Genomic DNA, 27,498 nt, shown 5'->3' with positions numbered 1-27,498 from the left:
GGGAGAGGGAGAGGGAGAGGGGGACAGAGAGAGAGAGAGAAAATCCCAAGCAGGCTCCGCACCATCAGCGCAGCCTGACACGGGGCTTGAACTCATGAACTGGGATATCATGACCTGAGCCGAAATCAAGAGTTGGATGCTTAACTGACTGAGCCACCCAGGCACCCCTCTTCTTTTCCTTTTTAAATCTTGTCTACTACTCTTAACGTCAGGTGTTCATACCTTTTTTTTTTCTTTTTTAAAGATTTTATTTTTAAGTAATCTCTACAGCCAATGTGGGCTTGAATTCACAACACTGAGATCAAGAGTCACATAACTCCACTGACTGAGCCAGCCAGGTGCCCCTAGTATTTGTATCATTTAATAGTTGAATGTTCCTAGACTGAGCTATGAAAGATGGTGTATATGGGAGAAGCTAAACCACTAAAATTAATACTCTAGTCAAACAACTTTTTATATAAATAAAAAAAGCCTCAATATTAAGAATACCTATTTCAGGTTATTTACAGTTACCCAGAAAGGGTAATTTTAAAGGGTAAAAATTCTTCATTTTATAGTATTTAAGACTTTCACATGGCCTCCTATCCTGAAATCTAGCATACCACACAACTCCTAGCCTCACAAATACAGATGCTAACAGTCTTATTCCTTCTCCACCTAGAATAAACTTCAGGAGGCCCAACTGTGACTACTGCGACTCCCCTTCACAAAAATGAGGACAGCTCCACCTTCAAACCGTTTCCTACTGGTTATGGTTCTAGACATTATTCTCTAAATGACCGAAGGCACTGCAACTCAAAGTGTGTTCTAAAGACCAGCAGCGCAGAAAGACCCAGAAGCTTGTCAACAATGCAGCCTCTCAGGCCCACTACAGACCTGCAGAATCGGATGGGGGTTTCTATAGTCTTCAGTGTAAGAGATGCACCGTCCTAAGGTTTAGGACATGTGGCAAGTCACTCAACTGTACCAACGGTAAGGCTGCCTTCCTTTCCACATCAGGGAAACCTAGTTAAGAGCTGTCAGCCTAATTCAATTCACCCAAGGGCAGAAAATTTCCTTAAGGCTAGACTCTACCACATCATATTTCAATAGTAACTGAAGGAAAAGTGCAACGTTAAGACTTAATTTGGAAAAGCGAACCAGTTTTTCCTCAGAAGCCCTATATTAACTAGTAATATAACAATTCCTTACTTTTTGGAATGTTCTGAACCGCTTCTGCTTATTATAGGTTAAACCAGGAAAGAAGGAACCCAAGAATATTAAAAGCACAGTAACTACATCTTAGCGATCAGAAGAACTATTAACTAATTTAGCCTATGTCTGAAATTTGTCCTGGCATTTAGCAAGAGCTTGTGAGACTGCAAACACCCAACCAGTCTCTCTCTTCTAGGTCACTCTAATAAATGGCTACGTGATGAAGGCTGTAAGGTAGTTATTTGTTCAATTCCCCTCAAACTTAAAACCGTTAATAATAAAGTTCTCTTGCACTACAGCCTTCCAGTTTTTAGGCGTAAAGCTCATTGTTTCCTTATAAAGAGAGATCGAGGGGCGCCTGGGTGGCGCAGTCGGTTAAGCGTCCGACTTCAGCCAGGTCACGATCTCGCGGTCCGTGAGTTCGAGCCCCGCATCAGGCTCTGGGTTGATGGCTCGGAGCCTGGAACCTGTTTCCGATTCTGTGTCTCCCTCTCTCTCTCTGCCCCTCCCCCGTTCATGCTCTGTCTCTCTCTGTCCCAAAAATAAATTAAAAAAAAAACGTTGAAAAAAAAAAAATTAAAAAAAAAAAAAAAAAAAAAGAGAGATCGAAATGACCATCCAGTGTTGATATATTTCCTAGATTAGGGTTGACAGAACTTTCTGCTGTGACGGAAATGTTCTCTATCTGTGCTGACCAACATGGCAGCCACTAACCACAAATGTCTGTTTAGCACTTGCAACGTGAGTATAATGTTTTATTTCCTTTTCATTAATTTGTATTTAAATAGCAAACTGGCTAACGGCTACTACACGGGCCGTGTAACTCAAGACCACTTAAAAAAGCTTTAGCATCAGCACTTGACAACACACCAAGACAGCACTTTCCAAAATAATGCAGTTACTTACGTTTGAGGCTGGGAAGGGTCATCCCCCAAAGAAACGCTCTCCCCTTGGATTTCATTGAAACACTTCTCACAGAAATGATACCTGTCGGCAAGAAGGCCATACTGGGGTGAACTGTTCCGTTCACACAACACAGCCCAAGCCAAGCAACGAAGCCACCAATCACAGCAGGCCAAGGAGGGGGACGGGAGCAGAGAGCAGGTCATCAACGGCGACAAGGACATTCAATGATGCAGATTTATGGGCCCCACAGTTTGGGTTTTTTTGTTTTTGTTTTTTTGTTTTTGTTTTTGGTTTTTTTTTTGCAATCAAAGCCAAGTGCAGACAACGACAAGCATGAGGGAGAAAAAAAAAACACAAAACAAACGAAGAAATGAGGGATTGCAGGACAACAAAAAACATAAAAGCAAGACAAGACAACACAAAGCAGAAAGCCAAGGCAAAGCACAGATTAGCATTAAATATCTCAAATGGGATCACAAGCAGCAAATGATTACAGCAAATAAAACAAAAAAGTATCACTTACACAGACCTACATTCTTTCATTTTAGTAATTAATGCTATTTGATGCAAATAATCAAAAAGGGGAAGGATAAACATACTGGAGAGAGAAGAATTGCTAATCTATTACTGAAACATAGCAATCACACACTTCTCCCCATTTCCAATAACAGCAAAATAAGTAACAAAAAATTCACTACGAATACAAGATCAGGAAGCAATTACCTAAAACCAACCCTGGGTTGAAAAAAAACCCACAAAATTTCTTTTTGCTTTCCAAGGAAGGCATATAAGTTTAAAAAATTCTCTATTTTTCAATGAAAAATCTGCACAAGTGCTTAAATATGGATCGTAGCCATCAACTGACATAGTTTAAAAGGCAAGAAAGAAAGGCAGTGGTGTGTGCAGGCACATGATGACATGTTCTGGATACAAAGATTACGAACACTGTAGATTCATGTTAAAAACTCCAAACTGGTATAAATGTCAAGACTGCAGCATGAGAAGAACTTCATGTCGGTTGTTAACTTGTTTTTTTAAAATGCAAGTGCTTTTAACAACTTGAGGGTTTTTCCCAGGTATTAAGAATGAAAAACTATGGATTCTAATGATTACAACAAACCATTAGGAGAGTGCACCTTTTGGTCATCAAAACAAAAAGTTCAAGCGACTTTTTCAAAGCTGGAAATGCATCTGTAGCACACAAGTTCAGCAAAAACCACCACCATGAGCTTGGTTTTATTAAAAGATATTAACTGCCCAGCCTTGTTATTACCGTTTCAGAGCCCCCAATAAACATTCTGTGCATGTTATATGGTAGGCTAATTAATGAATCTAGGAGACAGATCTTAGTTAAAATAGATTACTGAATGCCATCTCTGGGATTACAGCCATTGTTTGGGCAGGAGAAGATAAAGCAGGGGCACCTAATTTATTACAACTCTACCATCCACTGTCATATGCAAGTCTTTTTAAGTAAGTCTGGTGCAGACCTATTTTTGGAGTTACTCCTTTTTATATGGTTAACCCGGGCAAAGCAGAAACTCTGAATCCTGTTTTCAAATGCTCTGAGAAGAACAATTTATGGAGAGGCTGCACACAAAAATGAAACATATCCCAAATGATACAGCTGGCTAACAAACTTTTGGTTAAAAGTTTGTGGATAGTTTTTGGGAAAGGCGATAGCAGCAGTTTCATGGACAAGAAAACACTAATTCGTTCACAAATTTTCTCAGTTTGCCTCAGGCTGTGGTAAGCTGTGAACAGAAATGGGAAAGAGAAGCGGGGGCCAGGATGTAATCCCATCTATGCCACCAACTCTGTGAGCTGCTTAACCTCCCAAGGCTTAGAGTTCCTGCCTTATAAAAAATAAGGGGCCAGATAACTGACAGAAGGCTATTCCTGCTAGAAAACTACACTAATTCTGCAAAAAAGGCAGAATGCTAGGACAGAACTTGTGCTGTACAGCTGTTTTCAAGCAAGGTACACATGACCATGAATGTACGTGTGCTGGTCCATCCGCATGCAGTCCCTGGACACACGGATACACGGACCATGGTCCACACATAGTTGAGCTTACCTGTTCTGGTAACTGTAGTAAGTGGCATCACGAGGGATTGTGCATAACTGTTTGCCATAGCAACAGAGTGTCTGTGGAGAGAACTCCAACTGCAACAGAAACCATTTGTTAAATAGTACACACACCTGCAAGACAAGCTAGAATATTTACACTGGCAAATCAGAAACAAAAGTCAGTGAATTCTTAGTTCTCATTTATGTAACGAGCTATTTCAGTTTCCAAGGCAATACACAGAACCACAACCATTCTAGTTGACTATACTATAGCAGTCCCACTGATCCACAGGCAGAGACCATTAGTAGATGCCTAAGATTGTGGACCGCACCAAACCCTATACATACTGTGGTTTTCCCTATACGTACGTAACTATACAGAGTTAACTTACAAATTTGGCACAGTAAGAGATTAATAACTAGTAATAAGATAGAACAATTACAATAGCATACTGTAATAAAAGTTACGTGATTGTGGCCTCTCTCAATATCTTACTGCACTGTACCCACCCTTCTTGTGATGACAGAAGATATAATGCCTAGGTGATGAGATGAAGGGACATGAACGATGGAGGCACTGTGATGTAGCATAAACGATATTGACCTTTTGACAATACGTCAGAAGATGAATCTCTGCTTCTGGACCATGGTTGACTGAGATGGTGGGAAGTGAAACCACAGGTAAGGAGAGACTACGGTACAGTATTATGGCACCACTCTGAGGTAGGCTTAGCAGTCATATCCTTCAGCCACTTAGCAAAAAAACTCAATGGGACAAGAGGAGCTACATGTGAACTGGTGTGCAAGAAAACAACAGTACGTGCCAGGCACTGTGCACCCATAAATAAGTAAGATCCAAAGCCCTATTATGAGTTTACAATCTGATGATTCAGGATTCTATTAGTCAAGTTTTCAATAATTCTTACCATGCAAAAATTTCTTACCTTTCTGCCACAACAATATCCAAGGCTTTGCATTACTGGGTCAATTTCTTGTTCAAAGACCTCAGACAGCTTGGAGCAGTATTTGTACACCCGTGATGTTTTCCGATTATACAACCAGGCATTGTTGAACATAAGCCAAATGTCATCCACATACTGCCAGGGCTCCTGATACTGTCCAGTGTCTAACTTCCTCTTGATGGTGGAAAGATCCATGGGGCTTTTCACAATATCAAAGTAATCCTAGAAGGGTAAGTGACACCAAGCAACATTACCCCAAAGTCTCAGTATATTTAAGGTAGATGGTGTGTCTTCCTATAATCATTGATTTTCCAGAAAAGTTAAGTCGCTGTCCTGACTATATGTCCAAGGAATTAAGTTGATACCTATCACTTCTTTAAATTATTAGGCTACAGAGATATGAAGCAACTCAGAGGGCAGAAATAACAAGAGTCACTACATAAACTTTTCAGACAGCAGGCTGATGATCTACTAAAACAACTCCAGATACTTTACCACAGTGTATGTGTGATCCATTGAAACACCAAGAAGTAAAACAGCCTTAACATTTTAGTATTAAAAGGGGCCGACTCTTGAGAAAACTAAGCCCAGTGAACTTCAGTGATCTAAGGCCTCAAAAATATAGGAAAAAAGAAGTTCCTAATGAATTTTGCCCCTGTAAGCACTCCACTGCCTTATCCAATACCACCGACAAGCCTCAAATGAAGTGTGCCAGCGGTCTGGTGTGCAAAGGCAATTTTAAAAACAGAGGAAGTTAATTTGGGTCCAGCTTTTCTACCAGAGCTACTGCTACTCAGGTGATAAAAATAAATAAGCCTATGACCCAGTAATCACGACCCTAGGTATATACCCCAAAGAAACAAAAACATATACCACACAAAAATTTTATACATGAATGTTCATTCACAGCAGCACTATCCTCAATAGCCCAAAAGTGTAAACAACTAAAATGTCCATCAACTAATGAATGGGTAACAAAAATGTGGTATCGCCGTACAATGGAGTATTGCTGAGCCATAAAAAGGAATCAAGTGCTGGTTCATGCTACATTATGAATGAACCCTGAAAGAAGTCAGTCACAAAGAAACACATACTATATAATTCCATTTAATGAAACATCCAGAATAAACAAATCCATAGAGACAGAAGTAGACTAGTGGTTGGATGGGGGAGGAAATGGGCATGAGGGCTCATGGACACAGGGATTCTTTTTTGGGGTGATGAAAATGATCCCAAGTTGACCGTGGTGATGGCTGCACAATTCTGTCAATACACAAAAATCAATGAATTGTACAGTTTGAGTGTCTTGAATAATATGTGAATTATACCTGAATAAAGCTGTTAACAAATTAAAAAAAAAAAAAAAAATCAAAAGTACCACCACAGCAGCACCTGGGTAGCTCAGTTGGTTAAGCGTCTGAGTCTTGATTTCGGTTCAGGTCACGATCTCAGTCAGGGGATCGAGCATGGCACAGCACTGGGGTCCATGCTGGGCATGGAGCCCGCTCAAGATTCTCTCCCCCACTTTCCCTCTGCTCCTCCCTCAACTCACCTGCATGAACACTAAAAAAAAAAAAAAGAAAGAAAAAAGAAAAAAAAATACCACCACATACTTACAGGGATTCCTAGAAGTTGAGGGTCCACAGGTTGACGAAAGGGAAGGGATTCTGGATCCTGTCGGTAAAGTGCCTCCAATGTTGGCATCAGTGCCTGTCGTAACTCTTCTGGCTTAAAAACTTAAGAGCACAATTGAAATTAGTTATCAATTAAGTAAAAGAAAAAGAAAACGCTCAAGCTGAAGCTATTAAAACAAATCTCAAGAGCCACAAAACACAAAACTGCCTATACCGTCTCCACGGAAATACCACTTACAGCACACTTCCTATTTCTAATTTTTGGTCCACATCAGGTAGCGCCTTTGAATGGTGTCAGGTAGACACCATGTCTAGTCAGCTTTAAATACCCTAAACAGCTCAGCTACTTTTTAATCAGAAATTCAGTTAAAATAGTCTTGACCAAGTAGAAACAGCATCCTAAGCATTCCAGAAATTTATGAAGACACTGGTCAAAAAAAATTCCAAAATATATTAGTGATGGCAGGGGAGAGGGGAGTGTGCTGTCAAAGAAGGACAGAAAGAGGTCCTCACTCATGAGAAGAGTATATAACAAGTCAGAAGACCTGATACTGTCTCACCACTAAAGGAATCAGAACCCCTGGTGGGAAGAGTCCCTCATTAAACTGCTTGATGTTTTAGAGCTTAGGAGGAATACATATATTTATTATCTTAATGACAAATGGTAGGTTCAAGTCTAAACAAAGAGAGAACTAAATTATTATTGCCCAAACAACAGACTCAACTGATCAAATTTCATTCCAGTGTACTTGGGTATGTTTCTAAAGTCAGGAAAGATTTGCTGGTGTGTCCCAAATGGAATTAATTTAAGCTATTATTTAAGAAGCTACTCTTAAGGGTCCAGGTTTGAGCTTTAAAACACTCTGAGCAGAGGCCTTGTTATTTCTTCTGTGTACAAAATAATTTTATCTTCAAGATAGCTTATTTGTTAGTACTTTAGATATTTTTCACTTCATAGTGGGGCAGCCATGAAAAAAATTAAACGGATGGGAGAGGATTCTTTGTTTCTCATATCTGGTTGTGCTCAAAAGAACAAAGTTGAACAAACTTGTGAAATTAGCCGTTTTAAAGACAGATTCCTAACAGTGAGATTGGGTTCCTTGCAGCCTACCTTAAAATACACCTTGATTATATAAACCTTATTTAAATCCAAGTAAATTTTTAACCCCAACATTTTAAGTTGCATTGTATTAATGGAACACCTTTATATACAGCATCTTTAGGAGCCAGCAGATTCCTCCCTTGTAAGAAGCCCTACCTGTGCCATAGAGGGTGTCACTAGAGCCCTAAGAAGTCCTAGTCCCAAAGTTGGTAAATCAATTTCTGTGGGAATTAAACAGAGTCTAACACTCTGTACTAAGCTGAGCTGCTTGCTCGGTTTGACTCATTAATATTTAGGAGCTGGCTGGGAGCAGAATGAAATTGGTCTGCCTGGGTTCACTTAACCAGCTGAGTGAGCTGGGGCAAGCTACTTAACCTTGCGCAGCCTCAGGTTTTCAGTAACTGCCCAGAGTTGTTGTAAAGTTAGTAGATGGGAGAGTACAGGTGTGTGGCATGGTACCTGGCGCATACAGTAGGCTGACAATACGTAGTACTATTTATTATCGCTGCTACTATTTCTTGCGTTTTAGTCAAGGGTACGTAACAATTTCTTCCTCTGAAGAAAAGACAATTTTGAGAGGTTGTTAAGCACCCAACCCTGGAGAAAGGAAGGGTGTGACTGACCCAGTGACCGCAGGAAGCAAATATACCTACCACAGGAAAGACAAAGTCTTCTCCAACACCAGTAATAACACAGAGACCAGGCCAAAAGGGCTCCAAGCTTAATGAAATCACATCAAAGTCAATTTCTGAGACCAAGAACCCGACCCCATCTATTCAAAGTTTGTGTTTTTTCCCCTGCCTCCAGGACCAAGAGAGCCTAAGAGACCTACTCTTCTTCTTTGACTGTCCCGGGGCTGGAGATGACTGGGTAGCCGAAGTACTCGGCTGGTCTTCCTCTTCTTTTGTTTCAGTCTTTAACTCCGTGCCTCTCTCCTCTGTTTCTGTAGGTTCCATTTTACAGTCTTCTGCTTTAGTCTGAAAGACAAGGTGAAATTTTTATTATTCCAGAGACTTGTCACCAGGAAGCAGTAAGATCACCGTCTTATTTACTCTCTCCTGCGGACAAATGCCTTTCTCGTGTGGAAATCATGAAATGAGACCCAGTTACCAGAGTACTTTCCTGTAACAGGTTTCGTGGGGTTCCTAGACAGAGGTGCTACCCGAGTAACAGCGGCCACTGCCCTGCCCTCACCTCTGGGATGTCCTCCGGCTGCGCATCTGCCGGTTCCGGTTGGTCCACTTCCATCTTAGCCTCCATTCTCACTTCCTGTGAAGGCTGCTTCTCGGGAACGGTCTGAGAATTCACTTCTGTGCTGCTAGTAGATGGAGGGTTTGATACCTGCCCTTCAATGCTTACAGCTGGCTGGGAAAGCTGGACAGAAAAGAGGGGGAAAAAACACAAAAGTCTGCCACGTACACAACCAGAATTCAAGCTCCGCACCAGGATGGTATGAGTAACCACCTATTTTGAGGCTAGTATCATTCTATTCGTTTATGGTGCTTTCGGCCATATTTCACTCCCTTGAAGTAAACTGTGCTTAAGAACAAGAGACTGAGGACTCGCAAAGGCCGACTGGCTGCTGTACTAAGAGAGCCCGCACTGGCTGTCATTCTGTGGCAGTGCGGGAGGGATGGGGTCGTAGAGCTGACTGCCTCCGAAGAGCTCACGTTTACAGAGAAGTGGAAAGAAAAGAAGCATGACTGGCTATTTTGTTTTGTTTTGAACTTATCAGCGGGAAAAGCTGCAAATGTACAGAAGTAGAATAAAATGAACTCCCACACTCACCACGTTTTAACGGGATAACTGGTAATTTCTTTATCCTAAGTCTTCCAATAAGAAACCTCATACCGGGTAGTTAGTATTTTCAGGAACTACCTGAATCAAAAGCTCCCTTTGTGCACTCTGCCGTTCCTCACCTATCAGAGGCTGGGATGAACCAGTTGCTTACTTATGGTGTTTTACGAAGTAGCTGTGACTCATGGGACTTCTTGGTTTACTAACAGGACAGAAACTAAAATATTAAGTATCAGTTAACAAGTAGAAAGTTCTATGCCCTGACACAGAGAATTGGTAACGATGTAACTATAGATGTGAACTTGCATTTCTGCTACATACATAATGAGCCTCTCACAAGAAAGTTACAGACTGTTTCAGACCCATACTTTTCTCATTTTAGGTCATGATTTTCTAACCTTGGCTCGGACCACAGACATTCATAGATCCATGGTTTTGTTCGTTTGCTCTCAAATATTACAGGTCAGACTGTCTGAAAAAAGATTCTTTAAAATATATAAAATTTACGTGGTGTACTAAAAATACTATGGATTCTTTCTGCTTGCCACCCCACTTACATGCCTGTAAGCCTTGGAGTATGTATGAGACAAAACACACCACAGTCAACATCGGACCTAAACAAAACCTTTGAGCTCCCTCCATGCTAGGTACTACAATGGCAAGAACAGGAAGGAAAAGAAAGTCCCTAACTACAGAGAGATTCTGGTCTAACTGGGGAGACGGCACAATACAGAATACAAACCGCACATAAATAATCTAACACTAGGGTACAGCTAGAAGGATTCTGCCAAAACACGTGTCTCTGCTTACTGGAGTTGCAGGCTGCGGAGGCAGCAGCGGTGCCGTTGGGGTGGGAACAGATGCTGCTGTACTCTGCTGTGAGAGAGGCTGCTGCTGCGGCTGGTCGGCGGAAGGGGCAGCAGGAAGTGAAGGTTGAACTTGGGGAGGGAGTTGCGTCGGTGGCGGTGTAGGTGTCTGCCTTGGAGGTGGATGGAGAGCTTGGGTCTGTGGCCCAGGCGGCATGGCTGGAGGTGTAGGAACAGGGGCTGGAATTGCTGTTGCTGGTGGCTGCTGAGCCCCTATGCTTGGGGGAGTGTGGTGAGGCGTGGGGGTGCGACTAGGTACTGGAGAGGGTGAATTCTGATGCAGAGCTGATTGAGGGAGAGGGGGACAGTGAATGTGGCTCCCTTGAGACCCTGGAGGCATTATAGGAGAATTCACAGGGCAGGAAGAACTGGACATCTGTGCCTGTTAAATGAGAAACAGAACAAGATGACAACTCAGAACACAATGCAAGAAGTAATTACATAGGCAGCCTATATGCAATATGCTTCCACTTCAAAATAGGTCAAAAATCTTGTTACTGGGGGCATGTCTTCAGATAATCCAACCAATGTAGTATTTAATTAAGTAGGCTTCAAAAAAACCCACTAGAATGGCCACAGCCACTGTAGGGGCACGGGACAGTTGAGTCCACAGTATTTTCTGCCTGGCTCTGCTCTCTTCAGTCACGGTTCTTTTGCATTAAAATTCTAAGATTTCATTTTAAAAAGTGTATGCTACTTTAACAAATGGTTACAACTATCAACTTAATCTATTTTGTTTGTAACAATTAGTAGCATTGCTATGTCATAGTAATCTCATGTTCAAAATTCATTTTAAAAAGTGTTCGCTACTTTAACAAATGGTTACGGGGCGCCTGGGTGGCGCAGTCGGTTAAGCGTCCGACTTCAGCCAGGTCACGATCTCGCGGTCCGTGAGTTCGAGCCCCGTGTCAGGCTCTGGGCTGATGGCTCGGAGCCTGGAGCCTGTTTCCGATTCTGTGTCTCCCTCTCTCTCTGCCCCTCCCCCGTTCATGCTCTGTCTCTCTCTGTCCCAAAAAAATAAAATTAAAAAAAAAAAAAAAACGTTGAAAAAAAACAAATGGTTACAACTATCAACTTAACCTATTTTGTTTGTAACAATTAGTAGCATTGCTATGTCATGGTAATCTCATGTTCAGAATTCATTTTAAAAAGTGTTCGCTACTTTAACAAATGGTTACAACTATCAATTTAATCTATTTTGTTTGTAACAATTAGTAGCACTGTTATGTCATGGTAGACTCATGTTCAGAATACCATATGTCCATAATTGTTCTTATTAAAAACTTTAAAAAAAAACCATCTATTTTGACCCATTATTTGTTGCCAGATCAAGAGAAGTTTCAAGGATCACAAAAACAAGTAAAAAAAACCCATCCGTGGGACATACTTGAGACACCGGTGCCTGACCGCCAGACGGAGCCAAAGGCATATTCGTTACATTCATTCCCTGTGTTGAGAACTGAGTCTGGGGAAGGAACTGGCTCTGGCTGGAAGGCTGCTGCATGCGAGGCCCATAGCCCATTGGCTGCAGAGAGGGGAAAGAATGAACACAGAGCACCAAATTGCTTCATTGTGGTTATTCTACTACAGCCAGAATCCCCAACTACTCTGGTTCTGCTGAGGGGAAGGTGGGGTAGGAAAGGAAGAAAGTGTGCAACATTGGACTCTCATGCAAAGATAGTGGAGAACACCCTCAAAGCTGACCAAGGCCTACTCTAAAGCAATTACAGGAGGTTACACACAAACCGATTCTCCCAATACACAAATGCACCTGACAAGGTACAGAAGTAACTGCTTTTGCATATTGTTTGTTAAGTGATCATGAACTACAACTTCACGAGGTCTTTGCTCATGTCATGATATTGTAACATCACAAATTATAAGACTCCACAATCGGTACAATTAAAATCTTACAAAAGCTGTGGCTGAACTTGGTAGCATTCATGGTCCACAAACACTTGAGGACTGTTACATCTCTTTCTTTTTATTTTTGGTGAAAACATGTTTATAGTAGCTTTATTCATAATGGTCAACAACTGGAAATATTCGAAATGTCCATCAATAGCAAGGAATAAACAAATTGTGGCACACTCACAAAATGGAATACTACTCAGCAATAAAAAATGGGATTACTGGGTGGCCTGGATGGCTCAGTTGGTTAAGCGTCCAACATCGGCTCAGGTCATGATCTCATGGCTTATGAGTGTGAGCCCCACATCAGGCTCTGTGTTGACCGCTCAGAACCTGGGGCCTGCTTTGGATTTTGTGTCTCCCTCTCTCTCTCTGCCCCTCTCCCACTCACGCACTTTCTCTCAAAAATAAATGTTAAAAAAAATTTTTTAAGTGAATTATTGATATAAACAACAGTGTAGGTGAACATCAAAACCATCATGTTGTGCCAAAAAGGTCAGACACAATACAGTACATCTGAATGATCCCATTTATATGAAGTTAAGAAACAAGTAAAGCTAATCCAGGTTACAGAAATCATGGTATCCATTGTCTAAAGGGGATAGGAATTAAGTAGAAGGAGGCATGAGGGTACTCTCCAGTGGAAATGTGCTTTATCTCGAGGACTGTTACATTTCATGTCTAAAATCCACCCCCCCCCCAACAAATACAGGCCTTTAATAGAGAAATTATGAAATACCAAAGGCCAAAAACTTCACCAAACATTTAAAAAAAAAAAAAAGGTAACAATCCTCAAGTATTTGTGGACCATGAATGCTACCAAGTTCAGCCACAGCTTTTGTATACAGCATTGGCACAACAATAAGATATTTATCTTATAATGATGGCAGTATGGCACCAAGACATGCTAGACAACTCCAAAATGGCTCGAGGATTAGAGGCGCTAGCTAATTCTCAAAGGGCTAGGATTGGGGTTAACATGGAAAGGTGGACTGCATAAGGAGCAGTGAGATGCTCAGAGTCCCTCTTCTCCAGTGTCTAGAACCAAGCAATTGTTCCTCCATCGTTCTTGCAAAAGACAGTTTCCTACCTGGGTAGGCTGTATGTTTGATGAGCATTATAAAAGAGAGAGGACTATCAAAGTGTGCAGACTACTAAACAATGAGACTCCAGGGAAAGGTGACTGGATGCTCTTATGAGTTTTCTAGTACTAGGACTATGAATAGTACTTGGAAACAAAATTTTTTTAAGTGTTTATTTTACACAGATTATAATCAAGAGAGTTAACTATATTGGATCCTATAATACATACACTTTAGAAACTTGGTTTTTCATTGAAGGCTGTAAACAGCTTTTATGCCAACATGTAAGTTCTGAAATTATTGCTTGTAGAGCATTACAATTTATGAATGTACCATAATTTAACCATTGTGAATCCCCTACTGCACATTCAGGATGCCACTTTCCCCCCCCCCCCCCCAAAACAGAGTATACAAGATCCTTAACATGAATTTTCTCCAAATGATATCCTTTTGGTATCTTAGTGATGATTTCTTTAGGATACATTTCTAAAAACAATTTATAGGTAAAAGAGATAGATAAAAATTAGGGATTTTAGTATTTACTGCCTGCCTAATTACGGTATATGGTTTAGTTTTTTCCTACTCCACTTTAAAAAAATAACTACCCTCAACTCCAAAACACATATATAATCATTTATTAAGTGTATAATAAAGGCCAAATACAATAGAATTAGAGATAAAAATCTAGATTAAAGTACTCACTTATAATTAGCTATTTAAGCAACTATAAGCATTGTTTACAAAGTACAAACAGATAAAAAGGATTTTTAAATGTTAAAGGCCAAGATAATTACCCAAAGATGTCAAACTTACTGGGTTGAGAGTTCCAGGCTGAGCTAACTGTCCATGGTGCTGAAGAGGAGAGGTTTGCCGGGGTCCAATTGGGGGCTGGGGCATACTCATCTGGCCAAATTGATTCATACCTGTGAGTAAGTACAAAATATTAGATCTGAATGCCTTCATGGAATTGGAGAACTAAAGACAGAATTCTGATTCTGTGACATTTTATCAGGACAAATAAAGGAACCGGTTTTCAACTGTGAATGAATTGGTTCCATTTACAGCCACACTGTTACTTAACATAAGGTCTCTGAATAAAATTTTACAATTTAGAATAAAATCCATCTTGACTGGTTTTTATTTTTAATAATTTTTTTTAAGTTTATGCATTTACTATTGACACAGAGAGCACAAAAGCTAGGCAGAGGCAGAGAGAGGGAGACACAGAATCTGAAGCAGGCTCCAGGCTCCAAGCTGTCAGCACACAATCCAACACAGAGCTCGAACCCACAGACCATTAGGTCATGACCTGAGCCAAAGTCAGACACCTAACCGACTGAGCCACCTAGGTGCCTGGACCAGTTGTTTTTTTTTAAAAAAAAAAAAAAAAAAAAAAAAAAAAAAAAAAAAAATAGCATTTATTTATTATTGAGAGTTAGAGAGAGACAGTGCATGAGCATGGGAGGGGCAGAGAGAGAGGGAGACACAGAATCTGAAGCAGGCTCCAGGCTTTGAGCTGTCAGCACAAGCTTGATGCGGGGCTCAAACTCACAAACGGTGAGATCATGACCTGAGCTGAAGTTGGACGCTTCACCCACTAAGCCACCCAGGCGCCCTTGGACTGGTTGTTTTTAAACGGATGCTCAACCATTTCATGTCTTTGCCACCTGCCAGCCAAACTGTGTTCCACACCCTTCCTTTCTCCTTGGGCTCCAAATCCAAAATATGTTCTGATTTCTCAAGTAGGATACACGCTGCTGGGCTGAGGCAGGAATTAAGGTGACAAGAATAGTATTTAAAAAAAAACTTTTTTTAATCTTTATTTTTGAGAGAGATACAGAGTGCAAACGGGGGAGGAGAAGAGAGAGGGAGACAGAATCCGAAGCAGACTCCAGGCTCTGAGCTGTCAGCACAGAGCCTGACACAGGGCTTGAACTCACACACTGCGAGATCATGACCTGAGCTGAAGTCAGATGATTAACCAACTGAACCACCCAGGCGCCCCAAGAATAATTTTATAGTACACCAGAGACTGTTTTAAAAAGCCATGGTTGGGCACCTTGGTGGCTCAGTCAGTTGAGCATCTGACTCTTGATTTTGGCTCAGGTCACGATCTCACAGTCTGTGGGGTCGAGCTCCACATTGGGTTCCATGATGACAGTGTGGAGCCTGCTTGTGATTCTCTCCCTCAAAACAAATAAACTTTGAAAATAAAAAAGCTATGGTGAGGGGCACTTGGCTGGCTCAGTTGGTAGAGCATGGGACTCTCGATCTCAGAGTCATGAATTCAAGCCCCATGTTGGATGTTGGACGTGGAGCTTACTCTGAAAAAAAAAAAAAAAAAACATGGTTAAATAAATATATGGATTTATTTCATAACTTACCAGGCTGTGGAGTTATCCGAGGCATCATCTGGTTTGGCACACTGCCACGGATCATAGATGGGTCAGGCAGAGGGCCATCTAGGGTAGAATAGAGAAATGGTTAGAAAATCATCTTTGGCAAGCGGCACTTTTGTTTAAAAAAAAACAAAACACAAAATATCTTTAGTAGTATCTTGAAAAATTCAGCCTGAATCTCCAAAGAATAAAGCTATGAATTTAGACAAGAACCTGAAGAAAACTGTTAGTTCTGGAATATAAGAAAAGCCTCCAAATAATTACAGTATATCCTATGCTTTCTTTCAGTGCTGACAAGAAAATAATGTAAATTCTTAACTTTGAAGAAAAGAGAAAGGCTATTATAGCATTTAATATGCTACTATTTGACTAAACTGTTTGAATTAAGCTGTTTTTGGTTGTTATGCAGGAGAATGTCTTCAACAGACAGCTACAGATTTTGTTCAGTGACCAGATTTGGTTGTGTACCCCAATAATAGGTGTTTTTATGCGCACAAACCCACTGTGAACACTGACTTTAAATAATTCAGGTACTCTATTGCTCTACATATTGTGCACACCTCTTAAATACAAAAGTAGAAAGAATTAAAAAAGACATCAATATGTAAACACGGTTGACCCTTGACCAACATTTGAACTCTGCAAGTCCACTTACATGTGGACTTTTTTGGCAAATGTGTATTTCTTATGATTCTTTCCTGCAGCTTATTTTTCTATAGGAACACAGTATTTAACATACTTAACAGGCAAAATATGTGTTATCTGTTTGTTATCCCTGAGGCTTCTGGTCAACAGATTTTTTTGGGAGTCAAAAGTTTTATGTGGATTTTAAACTGTGCAGGGGTTGGAGCCCCTAACCCCTTGGTTGTTTAAGGGTCAACTGTATGTAATTTCTAGTGTTTTCATGGATTATTTGCACATCTTCTAGCATAGACCTTCCAACTTTTCTCCACATCATCGTGTAGATCAAATAATATTTCTATAGCACCGTGGGAAAAGACAGGATGCTTGTAGTGACCCAACTCTGCCTTGGACACCTCCTGACCCAAAGTGCTACTGCACTCAAATCTCAGACACACTTGTGACGACTACGCTCTAAAGAGAAGCCTACAGTGTGCTATACTAACTAGTAACAGAAATGATCACACAACTAAGTGGGTTAGTGCAATTCAAGTTAACTAAATCCATCAAGATTTGCCACTAATATTGCTCCTAATAAAACTATAATACAGTCAAATTGAATACTGGAGAGAATTCTGAACATTTATTCATATATTCTTTTATCCACAATTGTGCAAGATTTCTAAAAATTACATATATACCCTATGTTCACTATATAAAAATTAGAGAATAGAGATAAACCTGTATAGTTTTAATTTTCCACATGTATATTCATCTACACTTTATATAAAAGCAAAATTTTCACCTAATATACAAGGAACTTTTTTCCCTGTCAATAACACAGATAAGTGTTGCAAGCTAAATGCCAGCAGAGACCAGGCAGTCAGTACCAGTCAGTGGGAAAGACCAGGCATCTGAAACAGGGAAAAGGGAGCAACTGAGATGAAGTGGGAAAAGCACAACTATGATGACAAGCAGCCATTACTCTAGTGAGAGGCTGTGGTGCCGCTGTGGGGAAGACAGGGCCAAATATGCTAGATCCTTCCATCTCTAAAGAAACCAGGAATCTATGTATTTTTAAGTGTGTTTTTTTTTTTTTTTTAATTTTTTTTTTTGCAAGGGGGGGGTGGGGGGGGGGGTGGTGGAGAGTAGAGACAGAGGGAGACAGAATCCCAACCAGGTTCCGCATGGTCAGCGTGGAGCCCGATGTGGGGCTTGAACATATGAACGGTGAGATCATGACCTGAGCTGAAATCCAGAGTAGGACACTTAACTGAACCACCCAGGCACCCCTATGCAAAATCTTTTCAAATACATGAAAATATTCAGATGAAAAAACAAAAACCTAATTCTACTGCCTACAGCTGGCTCACTTTCATTTACAACTATAATGCACATGATGGTTTTTACTGACTGCATGGTATAAATGTGCAATGAAACCTACTGTGGGCCCAGGAGGCAGCTCTTAAATTTTATCATAAGGGGGGCACCTGGGTGGCTCGGTCAGTTGGGCGACTGACTTCAGCTCAAGTCATGATCTCACAGTTCATGAGTTCGAGCCCTGTGTCGGGCTCTGTGCTGACAGCTCAGAGCCTGGAGCCTGCTTCGGATTCTGTGTCTCCCCCTCTCTCTATCCCTCCCCTGCTCATGCTCTATGTCTGTTTCTCAATAATAAATAGATGTTAAAAATAAAAAAACTCTTAAAAAATTTTATCATAAGGAACATATGATGAACATTTGAAGAACATTTTGATGACAATTTTTATTTAGATAAAAAATATGTGTATATACATATACACATAAAACCATTAATTAAAATGTTTATTATTCACATCTAGATAAATACCCCAAGGCAAAATACACACCTAGATTGAACAAATTCCTTATAACACACAACACTAAATATATCCAAGTAAGCCTATCACCACCCCCTACCCCCCACCAAGCAACCAATATTAACAAATTAGCATTGGGGCACCTGGTTGTCTCAGTTAAGCATCTAACTCTTGATTTTGGCTCAGGTCATGATCTCATGGTTCATGAGATCAAGTCACACACTGGGCTCTGGGATGAGTGTGGGGCCTGCCTGGGATTTTCTCTCTCTCTCTCTCTCTCCACACACACACACACACACACACACACACACACACACACCCCGCTGGTGCATGTGCTCTCTCAAAAAACAAAAAACAACCCCTCCTCCCATCCAACCACACAGATAATATACATACTTGTCAACTCTCAAAGTTTTTATGTTTGCAAAAAAAAAAAAAAAAAAAAAAAAAAAAAAAAAAAAATTGAGAAGTCAGCTACTTATTCAACCTCATTAATAATTAGGTTCATCATTTTCACATTACATATAATGTATATTGCTTATATTCACTTATTATAAACATCTTTCCAGGCCAATACAAATACCTACCATAGCCACCCTTTGATTATATAATGCATGCCCTTTACAAACAAAACAAACTTTACAGAAATATAAAAATTGGAAAGTTCAAGTCTTCTATATTCCTTCCTCTTACCCGTAATCATTTTCTCATGCAAATATATAAATGAGATAGAAATAAATCATACTCAGTATATCACATTAAATGAGTATGAAAACTGTGATATAATTGGTATTACATTCCATTAGTTTCAAGCGTACATGATTTGATATTTATATGTTACAAAAGATGACCACAGTACGTCTTTGTCAAGTTTTTTTTTCTTGTGATGAGAACTTTTAAGATATACTTTTATCAAGTTTCAAATGCCCAATACAGTATTATTTTTTTATTAAAAACATTAAAAAAATTTTTTTAATGTTTACTTTTGAGAGACTGAGCACAAGTGCGGGAGGAGCAAGCGAGAGAGACACACAAAATCCAAAGCAGGCACCAGGCTCTGAGCTGTCAGCAGAGCCCGATGTGGGGTTTGAGCCCATGAACCACAACATCATGACCTGACGCTTAACCGACTGAGCCACCCAGGTGCCCCTACGGTATTATTAACTACAGTCACCAAGATGTATATTACACATCCTCAGGAGTTATTTATAACTGCAAGTTTGAACCTTTTGATCTCTTTTACATATTTCAGCCACCCCATACCGCTGCCATCCCTCCCTCCACCTGCCTCTGGCAACCACCAAACTGTTATCTAGAAGCTCATTTTTTTTAAGATTCCAAATTCTACGGAAATCATATGCTATGTCTTCTTGACTGATTTCACTTAGCATAATGCTCTCAAATTCCATCCATGTTGGGGCGCCTGGGTAGCTCAGTCGGTTAAGCAGCCGACTTCGGCTCAGGTCATGATCTCGCGGTCCGTGAGTTCAAGCCCCGCGTCGGGCTCTGTGCTGACAGCTCAGAGCCTGGAGCCTGTTTCAGATTTTGTGTCTCCCTCTCTCTGACCCTTCCCCGTTCATGCTCTGTCTCTCTCTGTCTCAAAAATAAATAAACGTTAAAAAAAAAAATTAAAAAAAAAAAAATTCCATCCATGTCACAAATGGCAAGACTTCCTTCTTTTTTATGACTGAATAGTACTCTGGGTGTGTGTGTGTGTGTGTGTGTGTGTGTGTGTGCCTGAGCACACATTTTCTTGATTGATGGATATATCTTGGCTATTGTAAATAATGCTGCAATGAACATGGGGGTGCAAATATGTAACTAGTTTCTTCCTTATGGTGCATTTTGGGCTTTTTAACCTAATCAAATTAATCATTCCTTTTCTTTATAGTTTGATTTTATTTTCTGGATGTTTCATCATCTACTTTAAGACAGTGATGAGCTAGGTTTGGTTGGGCAATTGTCTTTTCTTTCAAGAAAACTTTCTTCTATTACTTTTTAATTACAATTTTCTTTATTTAACATATCTTAACGATTTACAGCAGACTGGGAAGACAAAATGGGGGGGGGGGGGGGGGGGAGGTTTGACTCCTGATTCTGCCATTCACTAACTGTGTGACCATAGCAAGTTAGGCAACCTTTCTATGCCTTAGTTTCTTACTGGTAAAATGGGGATAATAGTACCTAACATTGGGTTTCTGAATCTCTCAAATTTTTTTCTATATATCTATCATCTCTCTACTGACTTAAAAAAAAAAAAATGTTTATTTCTGAGAGGCAGACAGAGTACGAAGAGGTGAGGGCAGAAAGAGAGAGGGAGACACAGAATCTGAAGCAGGCTTCAGGCTCTGAACTGGCTGCGTGGAGCCCGATATGGGGCTCGATCTCACGAACTGTGAGATCATCACTTGAGCTGAAGTCAGACACTTAACTGACTGAGCCACCCAGGTGCCCCTGATTTTTTTCGTCTTAATTTAAGATCTAAGACCCAATGTGGGGACTTAAACTCATGACCCTGAGATCAACAGTCACATGCTGCACCAACTGAGCTAGCCAGGCACCTCATATTTAGTATCTTTTTAAGCCGTTTTTTCTTATCTTCTGTGTTTTATTATTGCTAATCTGGTTTTAAACTCAGTCAACTCTCCCATTTCCTTTTCCATCCCCTGCTGTCTTTTTATGTCTGTGTGTAGTAATTTTTTCTTTTGAAAATTTTTTTCTGTAATAACTCTCCCTTGCAGTTGTAATTATCTACCTGGACCACAGGAGGAATTCCTTTATCTCTGTATAGGGAGGGATCCCCTCAGGGTGTGTGTGTGCTACGTGCTCAAGAGGGTAGGTGGTATTACTTTAGAGGGGTTTCTCTGGCAGCCACACCTTGCCCTTCACCTTTAAGTGGAGGGTTCCAGATGGTTGGTTAAATCTGTTCAATCTTTCAACTGCCTGGATAAAAAGGGGATGCTCTGGAGAAGCCTCAAAATATTCTAGTGTATAGTGTATGGTTACTTTAGCAGTGCAATACTGGAGGCACTTTTAGGATGTTTCTAAACATCCTGTCGGATGTTTCAATAGTATAAATTACGTTACTGTGAATATTTCTACGCAACTGTACATTACTTTGTATTTCTAGAAATGTAACAACTGGATTTAAGGTAATGAAAAAAAACATTTAAATTCTTACCAACAGCATATTCCAGAACCATGTTACCATACAGTCATTAACACCCACTCTAACCTTTAGAGATGCCAAAAGGTCATATTGATTTTACTTGTTCTTTCCTTTTCCCATTTTTCATCTTTCCCCCCAAGTCATATACTAAGGAAATTATACCTTTAACACTGAAAACACTTTCCTTGGTTTGTCTATTAATTACACTAATGGTATCTTCTGTTGTCATTTTTTTTCCCTCAGAACTTCTAGGCAGTATCTAAAGATGTTTCTTGTTTTATTTTATATTTTCTTCTATACATTCTGTGTACTACTTTCAATTTTTAGCTTAAAATTTCAAACTTCTCATTCTTCTACAATTTGCATATGGGATAGGGTGGGGATCTCATTCTACACAAGGCCAGATTTAGTATAAGCTAAAGGTCAACATACCCTTAGGGCTATTCAGTGCCATTAGCACTGGTTCCTGCCTTCACCCCTACCACACTGCTTCCACCCCCACGAGACTACAATTTAGTATCTGTAGACGTTCAACTTGGCTCCAATTTCTCCAGACAAAAACTACCAGAAAACGAACTCCAGAAAGCGCTACTGCACCCAAGTGTCTCAGGTTTGCCCACCTGTCTCTATACCTTAGGTGCTGTCCCGGTTTAGACCATCAGCACTGAATCCAGTCTTGACTTTCTTGTTTTTGAACATCTGCTCTCCTACCTACTCAAAACACAGCTGCTTTTCCTTTGTCAGTGGGCCTCCTTGTACACTCTTTCTCTGCCAAAAATGCTGTTCCTCTTCTCAATTCTTCTCCCACCGTGGCCCAATGAGAACACTGCAGTTAACAAACGGAGCTGCTAAAGGCAAGTGGCAACCAGCAGTTCTCCATTTTACTACTTTGAGGCCTGAGGGAGATGAATTTTGAGCCCACCAAAAATCCTGGCATATGAGTTGGTACCTATTCACTCAGCTGGCACTATCTACAGGTAATCGGCTTTCCCTGACTCAAGATACACAGAATTTCTGCTATCATAGCCTTTCTCACATCATTTAATATAGCCTGTGTTCTTCCTCATCACTGTGTACCTAACTCCTTATGTCACTGCTTGAAACCTTGTCATCAGTCAGTGAATAAGGCAATGCATAATCATCTTGGCTATCTGGTTAATTCACTAGGTTGAGAAGGCTGCTATACCAGAATACTAAAACTGTCAAGATGAATTTTTATTATTTATTTATTTATTTATTTATTTATTTTTTAATGTTTATTCATTTTTGAGAGACAGAGCATGAGCAGGGGAGGGGCAGTGAGAGAGAGAGAGAGAGGGAGACACAGAATCTAAAGCAGGCTCCAGGCTCTGAGCTGTCAGCACAGAGCCTGACAAGGGGCTCGAACCCACAAACTGCGAGATCATGACCCGAGCTGAAGTCGGACACTCAACCGACTGAGCCACCCAGGCGTCCCTCAAGATGAATTTTTAAATGCTTCTAGGGGCGGCACCCGGGTGGCTCAGTCGGTTAAGCATCTGACTTCAGCTCAGGTCATGATCTTGCGGGTCATGAGTTTGAGCCCTGCATCAGGCTCTGTGCTTACAGCTCAGAGCTTGGAGCCTGCTGTGGACTCTGTGTCTCCCTTTCCCTCTGCCCCTGCCCTGTTGATGCTCTGTCTCTCAAATATTAACAAAAATTAAATGCTTTTGAAAAACAGTTCTTAGCCTTCAAACATTGTATCAAGAAGAAAGCGTGACAATGTTAAGGAACACAGTGTTGATCATTTGTTTAGGATGTATGAAAGCTGGTCAGGCCTCTGAACCTGTTAAGCACTGGCTGCCTACCAAATATAAGTCCATATAAGCCTGTAGGCTACCATTTTCTAGGTGTTCACTCAGAGAGAAGAGTATCTTGGGCTTCTAAAAATGATGCCAGACGATCAAAACACGTTAAGCACTATGACCAGAAATCTTAAACATACTGTTTAATTACTGCTCTTATGAAGGGTTGAATTATTTTCTTTGCAAAGGCAAAAAAGGATCATTCAAAAACTCTAGAAAAGTTATACAAGCTAATGCAAATTAGTGACTTTGGCTAGAAAACATTTTATTACCATTTTCTTCCCCAAAACAGCTATAATGAAAAGCACTTACTGGAAGTCATTCCTGGTTGTGGCTGCCCCATATTAGGCCCTGGATTCATAGAAACTGGTACCATGCCTGCAGCACTTGGTAGCATGTTTTGTTTCTGTAGTCTAGTCCTTCGTTTTTCTTCTAGTTCTTTCTGGATCTTATAGATTTTCTCAGCTAGCAGGTGGTAGTATTCGGCCTTTTTGAATTTTGAAAACAAAACACAGATAAGGAAAAAAGAGGAATTACTATTAGGTAACAGAAAAAATGAACAAAGAACAGATATTAGCTTCATTTACAGATACAAGGAGAAACCCAAAGAGGGGAAAAATCTAGTCCCCTTTTAAAAGGTTTTATTTTAATTCCAGTTAGTTAATATACAGTGTTATATTAGTTTCAAGTGTACAATGTAGTGATCCAAAACTTCATATGTCACCTGGTGTTCATCACAAGTGCATACCTTAGTCCGCAACATCTATTTCACCCATCCTCCCCACCCTCGCCTCTCCTCTGATATAACCACCATAAAAATCTACTTTCTTAGATCATCCCAGATGTGAGTTCATGTTTGGAATCATCATGTGAAAAGCAGCTTTGTTATGAAGCTACATAGTAAAGCATGACCTCTCAAAGTAGGTTAATGAAATATATGCTGGCAATTTACGGCACATGCAAAGAATATGCTACATTTTGGAAAAGTGCCAACTTAGAGAAGAATGTTCAACTGATATAGAGAAAATGGAATACTACTTGAGATGAACATACCAAGCAGCTGATTCACCATTATTCTAGTGAAAATAGCACAGAGCTGGTAACAGTTCAACCACTTTTGAAGTTGACAGAAGGACAACCCAGATAAAGTGCCACACGAGTACACTGGATTATTAAGAGGAAAAACGTAAGATTCTTGATGACATACGCCTGAAGAAAATTGCTTTGTTATCTTGACTGTGCAGTGAGACTAAGGACAGCTGAAGGGTATCCTCTAAAGTACGGTATTGTTTGTACATGTTACGAAAAGAAACAAACAACTAGGATAGGTCTATTTCTGACTTTATGTAGAAAAATAGATACTCACCCGATTATTTGCAGATTCGTACATGTCTCCTTCCACTTTCCGGGCATACGCAACCAAGTTTTCCATCCGCCTGTCTTTTAAAGCAGCAGGATCCGGAGTAGGAAATATGGCTTGAACTCTGGGAACAGAAAATTCTACCACTATTATATCATGTCAACTTTTCATTCTCATCATGGAAACGTCCAGTACCTTATAAACTTTTTCCTGGTTAGTACTTTCTCATTTCTGTGCAATGTACACATTATGTAAAGCAAAAAATGGTGGATGTGCTCAAATATTAAATGATACAGACCAAATGAAATGGTCTCTGTGGTAAACAAAGGGTCTCCCCAATCAGAACATTAAAAAATGACACCATAATAACCCCCTCTGGTTCCTGTCACGCTAACATAGGAGCAAAAAAATTATACTCTGCTATTTGCATAAAGGAAGTGAGGAAACCTGACCTTTCTCATTGTTTTAAGTAGAGCGGCCTTCAGATCCTTCTACTCTCAATTTATTCAGCTTAATAAAACCTAATAATCACTACAAAATCTCTCAAGACCAAAAACTTCAAATGGAAGGGGCAGAAATGCATAACGATTCTGCCAAATTCAGTGTCTTTTACTTTCTAACAGTTCCCTACAAAATGTTTGGCACTAGGGTTCCTGAAGATTTGACCAACACTTTTCCAGCCTCTAATTTTATTATTTGGAGATTTCGTGTTCACTTGTGTAGGACTTGAAGAAAACCAGGTGGGGAAGAAATAAATGGAAGTTTAGAAGAATATTTTGAGTTGGTAAAAATTTCGCAAGCATATAATGTCAAGTCAGATGATCGATCCCAAATAATCCATCGTCTGCTATGAGAGAACAGGTGCTAAACAACTGGAGTATCGCAAAAGAAGTTTGCTTTGCTTATTCCTTTTTAATTCATTTTATTAAAACCTTAGGGTTTTCTTGTCAAATTCCACTTCTGGTACCATTGATTTTGCATTCCTAAACGAAAGTCAAATGTAACTGATACGCTAATGTAATATAAAAATTAGTTTAGATAAAAAATAGACCACACAGCTCTAAGCCAATAAAAAATATGGATGGACTGAAAGAGACCCTTCTATTAAGTGGAGAAAAAATGAAAAAAGACTGCTTTCCCCGAGGAGAAAAATGCTGGATGTCACTCAAAGTGCAAGTTCCATAGCAATGAGCAAGGTTCAAGCTCTGTTTTTTTTTGTAATATTGGGCACATTACATTTTACTGTTCTCGCTTTCCCCTCCTTCACCTGTTAAGACCTCTTTAAAGAAGAGGGTGGCTGAATGGCTGGCATCCATCAACTCCATAACAAACAATGCAGAGGTATCTCACCAACTACTGACATGCACATCCGGAGGGCCAGAAGACCATAGAGGAGCCACTCTACCAGGTTAAACTTGTCAACATCATAAAAGCTTTAATAGGGATAAAGGAAAAGAGTGTTGCCACCACTATATTCTAAAGAGCTGAGAGAGACCTGGTTTTCCTTTTAAAATTTGACTTTTGCAAAGGCAGTGACACTAAAATGAGCAATTTTTATATAATATATTGAAAACTGCCACTAGGTAAAATAGTTCACACGCTGTTAAAGCCATAATACTCCTACAAACGATGGTGGAAAGGCTCAGAAGCAGAACAAGCAGCAAGACAGTCACAGGAGCAGAAGCATTAGCAGCAATAGCCAGACTACAGAAAAATCAATAATACTCCTCTTGTGGTTAAGTGCCTGGCAGATCGGTACCATGTTGACATGGTAACTCTCTACGAATAAGACATGCCTATAATCTTACAGTTTGTGAACAAGATGATTTCGAAGATCCTGAGTAATATCTTCATGCCACTGTTTCCGAATTCCAGTATTAGATGGTTGAGCTGCTGTTGGCATAGGACCTAGGGAGGCCACACTGGCATTTTCACTCATCATTGGGCTTTAAAAAGATATTGTGAAATAGTTTTAGTGAAGAAGGCAGGAGAAAAAAGATCTCATTTAAAGCAGAGCTGACAGTGATTACTACAATGGGTCCAACATACTATGACAAATTTCTTTACATCAAGAAATCTAGGGGAAATTGTGTGTTTGTATTTGTATGAGGCAGAGTTAACCCACAACACTTCATCACGTGGAGGGGAGGAGGAAGTCTTGGGTTTAGAAGACTTACGTGTTATGTTTTAAGACTAAACTTATTTTGACACAGCATATCTCAGGGAATCACTGGTAATGGATTAATTCTTACCACTGGGATAGAGCAAACTCATTTTTTAAGCAATTGCACACTTGCAACTTCCTACTATATTCGGGGAAGGTACTGATCACCCCAGATAATTGATATAATTTCACATAAGATTGTAGAAAGCCAAAAGTATGGCCTCCAATATACTACTTGTCTTTATCCATCAAGGATGGCTTCAAATCGGGGGGAAAAAAACAAACAAACAAAAACAGAAAAGGAATTTGAACAGGAGTATGAAACATGACACAGGGCAAATATCAAGAAAAAAAAACTTACTTTTGAGAATTTATGGCTGAATGCAACATTGAGTCAGAAAGAAGATTCGATGTTTGAACCCCTACACCTCCATTTACTCCCATAGGACTAGCACCTAGGACAAAACAAAAAACGAGATTGAATATTTTAAATACCAATACCAAAAAGAAAGAAAAGCTATAAAAGTACTAGAAGAACTTATCACAAGAAATTTGTATCCTTTCAAAGACCCAAAACCCAGAAGCCATAAGGACAAGATTTAG

At 40.1% G+C, this 27,498-nt stretch overlaps 2 protein-coding genes across 2 annotated transcripts in view; one reads left to right on the top strand and one right to left on the bottom strand.

The window, feature by feature from the left end:
• The window catches only part of EP300 (E1A binding protein p300), an 83,324-nt gene that overhangs the window by 16,425 nt on the left and 39,401 nt on the right, over nt 1-27,498 (bottom strand). Inside the window, exons 7-20 of the mRNA XM_049627528.1 lie at nt 27,257-27,350; nt 26,540-26,677; nt 24,738-24,855; nt 23,684-23,858; nt 15,909-15,986; nt 14,338-14,447; nt 11,919-12,056; nt 10,476-10,913; nt 9,063-9,242; nt 8,701-8,845; nt 6,750-6,868; nt 5,115-5,354; nt 4,178-4,266; nt 2,101-2,181 (exon numbers count right to left, since the gene is read on the bottom strand). Coding sequence (XP_049483485.1) covers nt 2,101-2,181; nt 4,178-4,266; nt 5,115-5,354; nt 6,750-6,868; nt 8,701-8,845; nt 9,063-9,242; nt 10,476-10,913; nt 11,919-12,056; nt 14,338-14,447; nt 15,909-15,986; nt 23,684-23,858; nt 24,738-24,855; nt 26,540-26,677; nt 27,257-27,350 — 2,143 coding nt within the window. The remainder of the gene's footprint in view (nt 1-2,100; nt 2,182-4,177; nt 4,267-5,114; nt 5,355-6,749; nt 6,869-8,700; nt 8,846-9,062; nt 9,243-10,475; nt 10,914-11,918; nt 12,057-14,337; nt 14,448-15,908; nt 15,987-23,683; nt 23,859-24,737; nt 24,856-26,539; nt 26,678-27,256; nt 27,351-27,498) is intronic.
• Nucleotides 4,960-27,498, top strand: part of SLC25A17 (solute carrier family 25 member 17) — a 359,412-nt gene continuing 336,873 nt past the window's right edge. Inside the window, exon 1 of the mRNA XM_049627572.1 lies at nt 4,960-4,970. The gene's annotated coding sequence lies outside the window, so the exon portion shown is untranslated. The remainder of the gene's footprint in view (nt 4,971-27,498) is intronic.

This window comes from Panthera uncia, chromosome B4 (genome assembly GCF_023721935.1).
Source record: "Panthera uncia isolate 11264 chromosome B4, Puncia_PCG_1.0, whole genome shotgun sequence".
In the NCBI taxonomy this organism is placed as follows: Eukaryota; Metazoa; Chordata; class Mammalia; order Carnivora; family Felidae; genus Panthera; species Panthera uncia.
The sequence above is the reverse complement of the archived record's forward strand: the minus strand, read 5'-3'. Positions and strand labels throughout refer to the sequence as shown.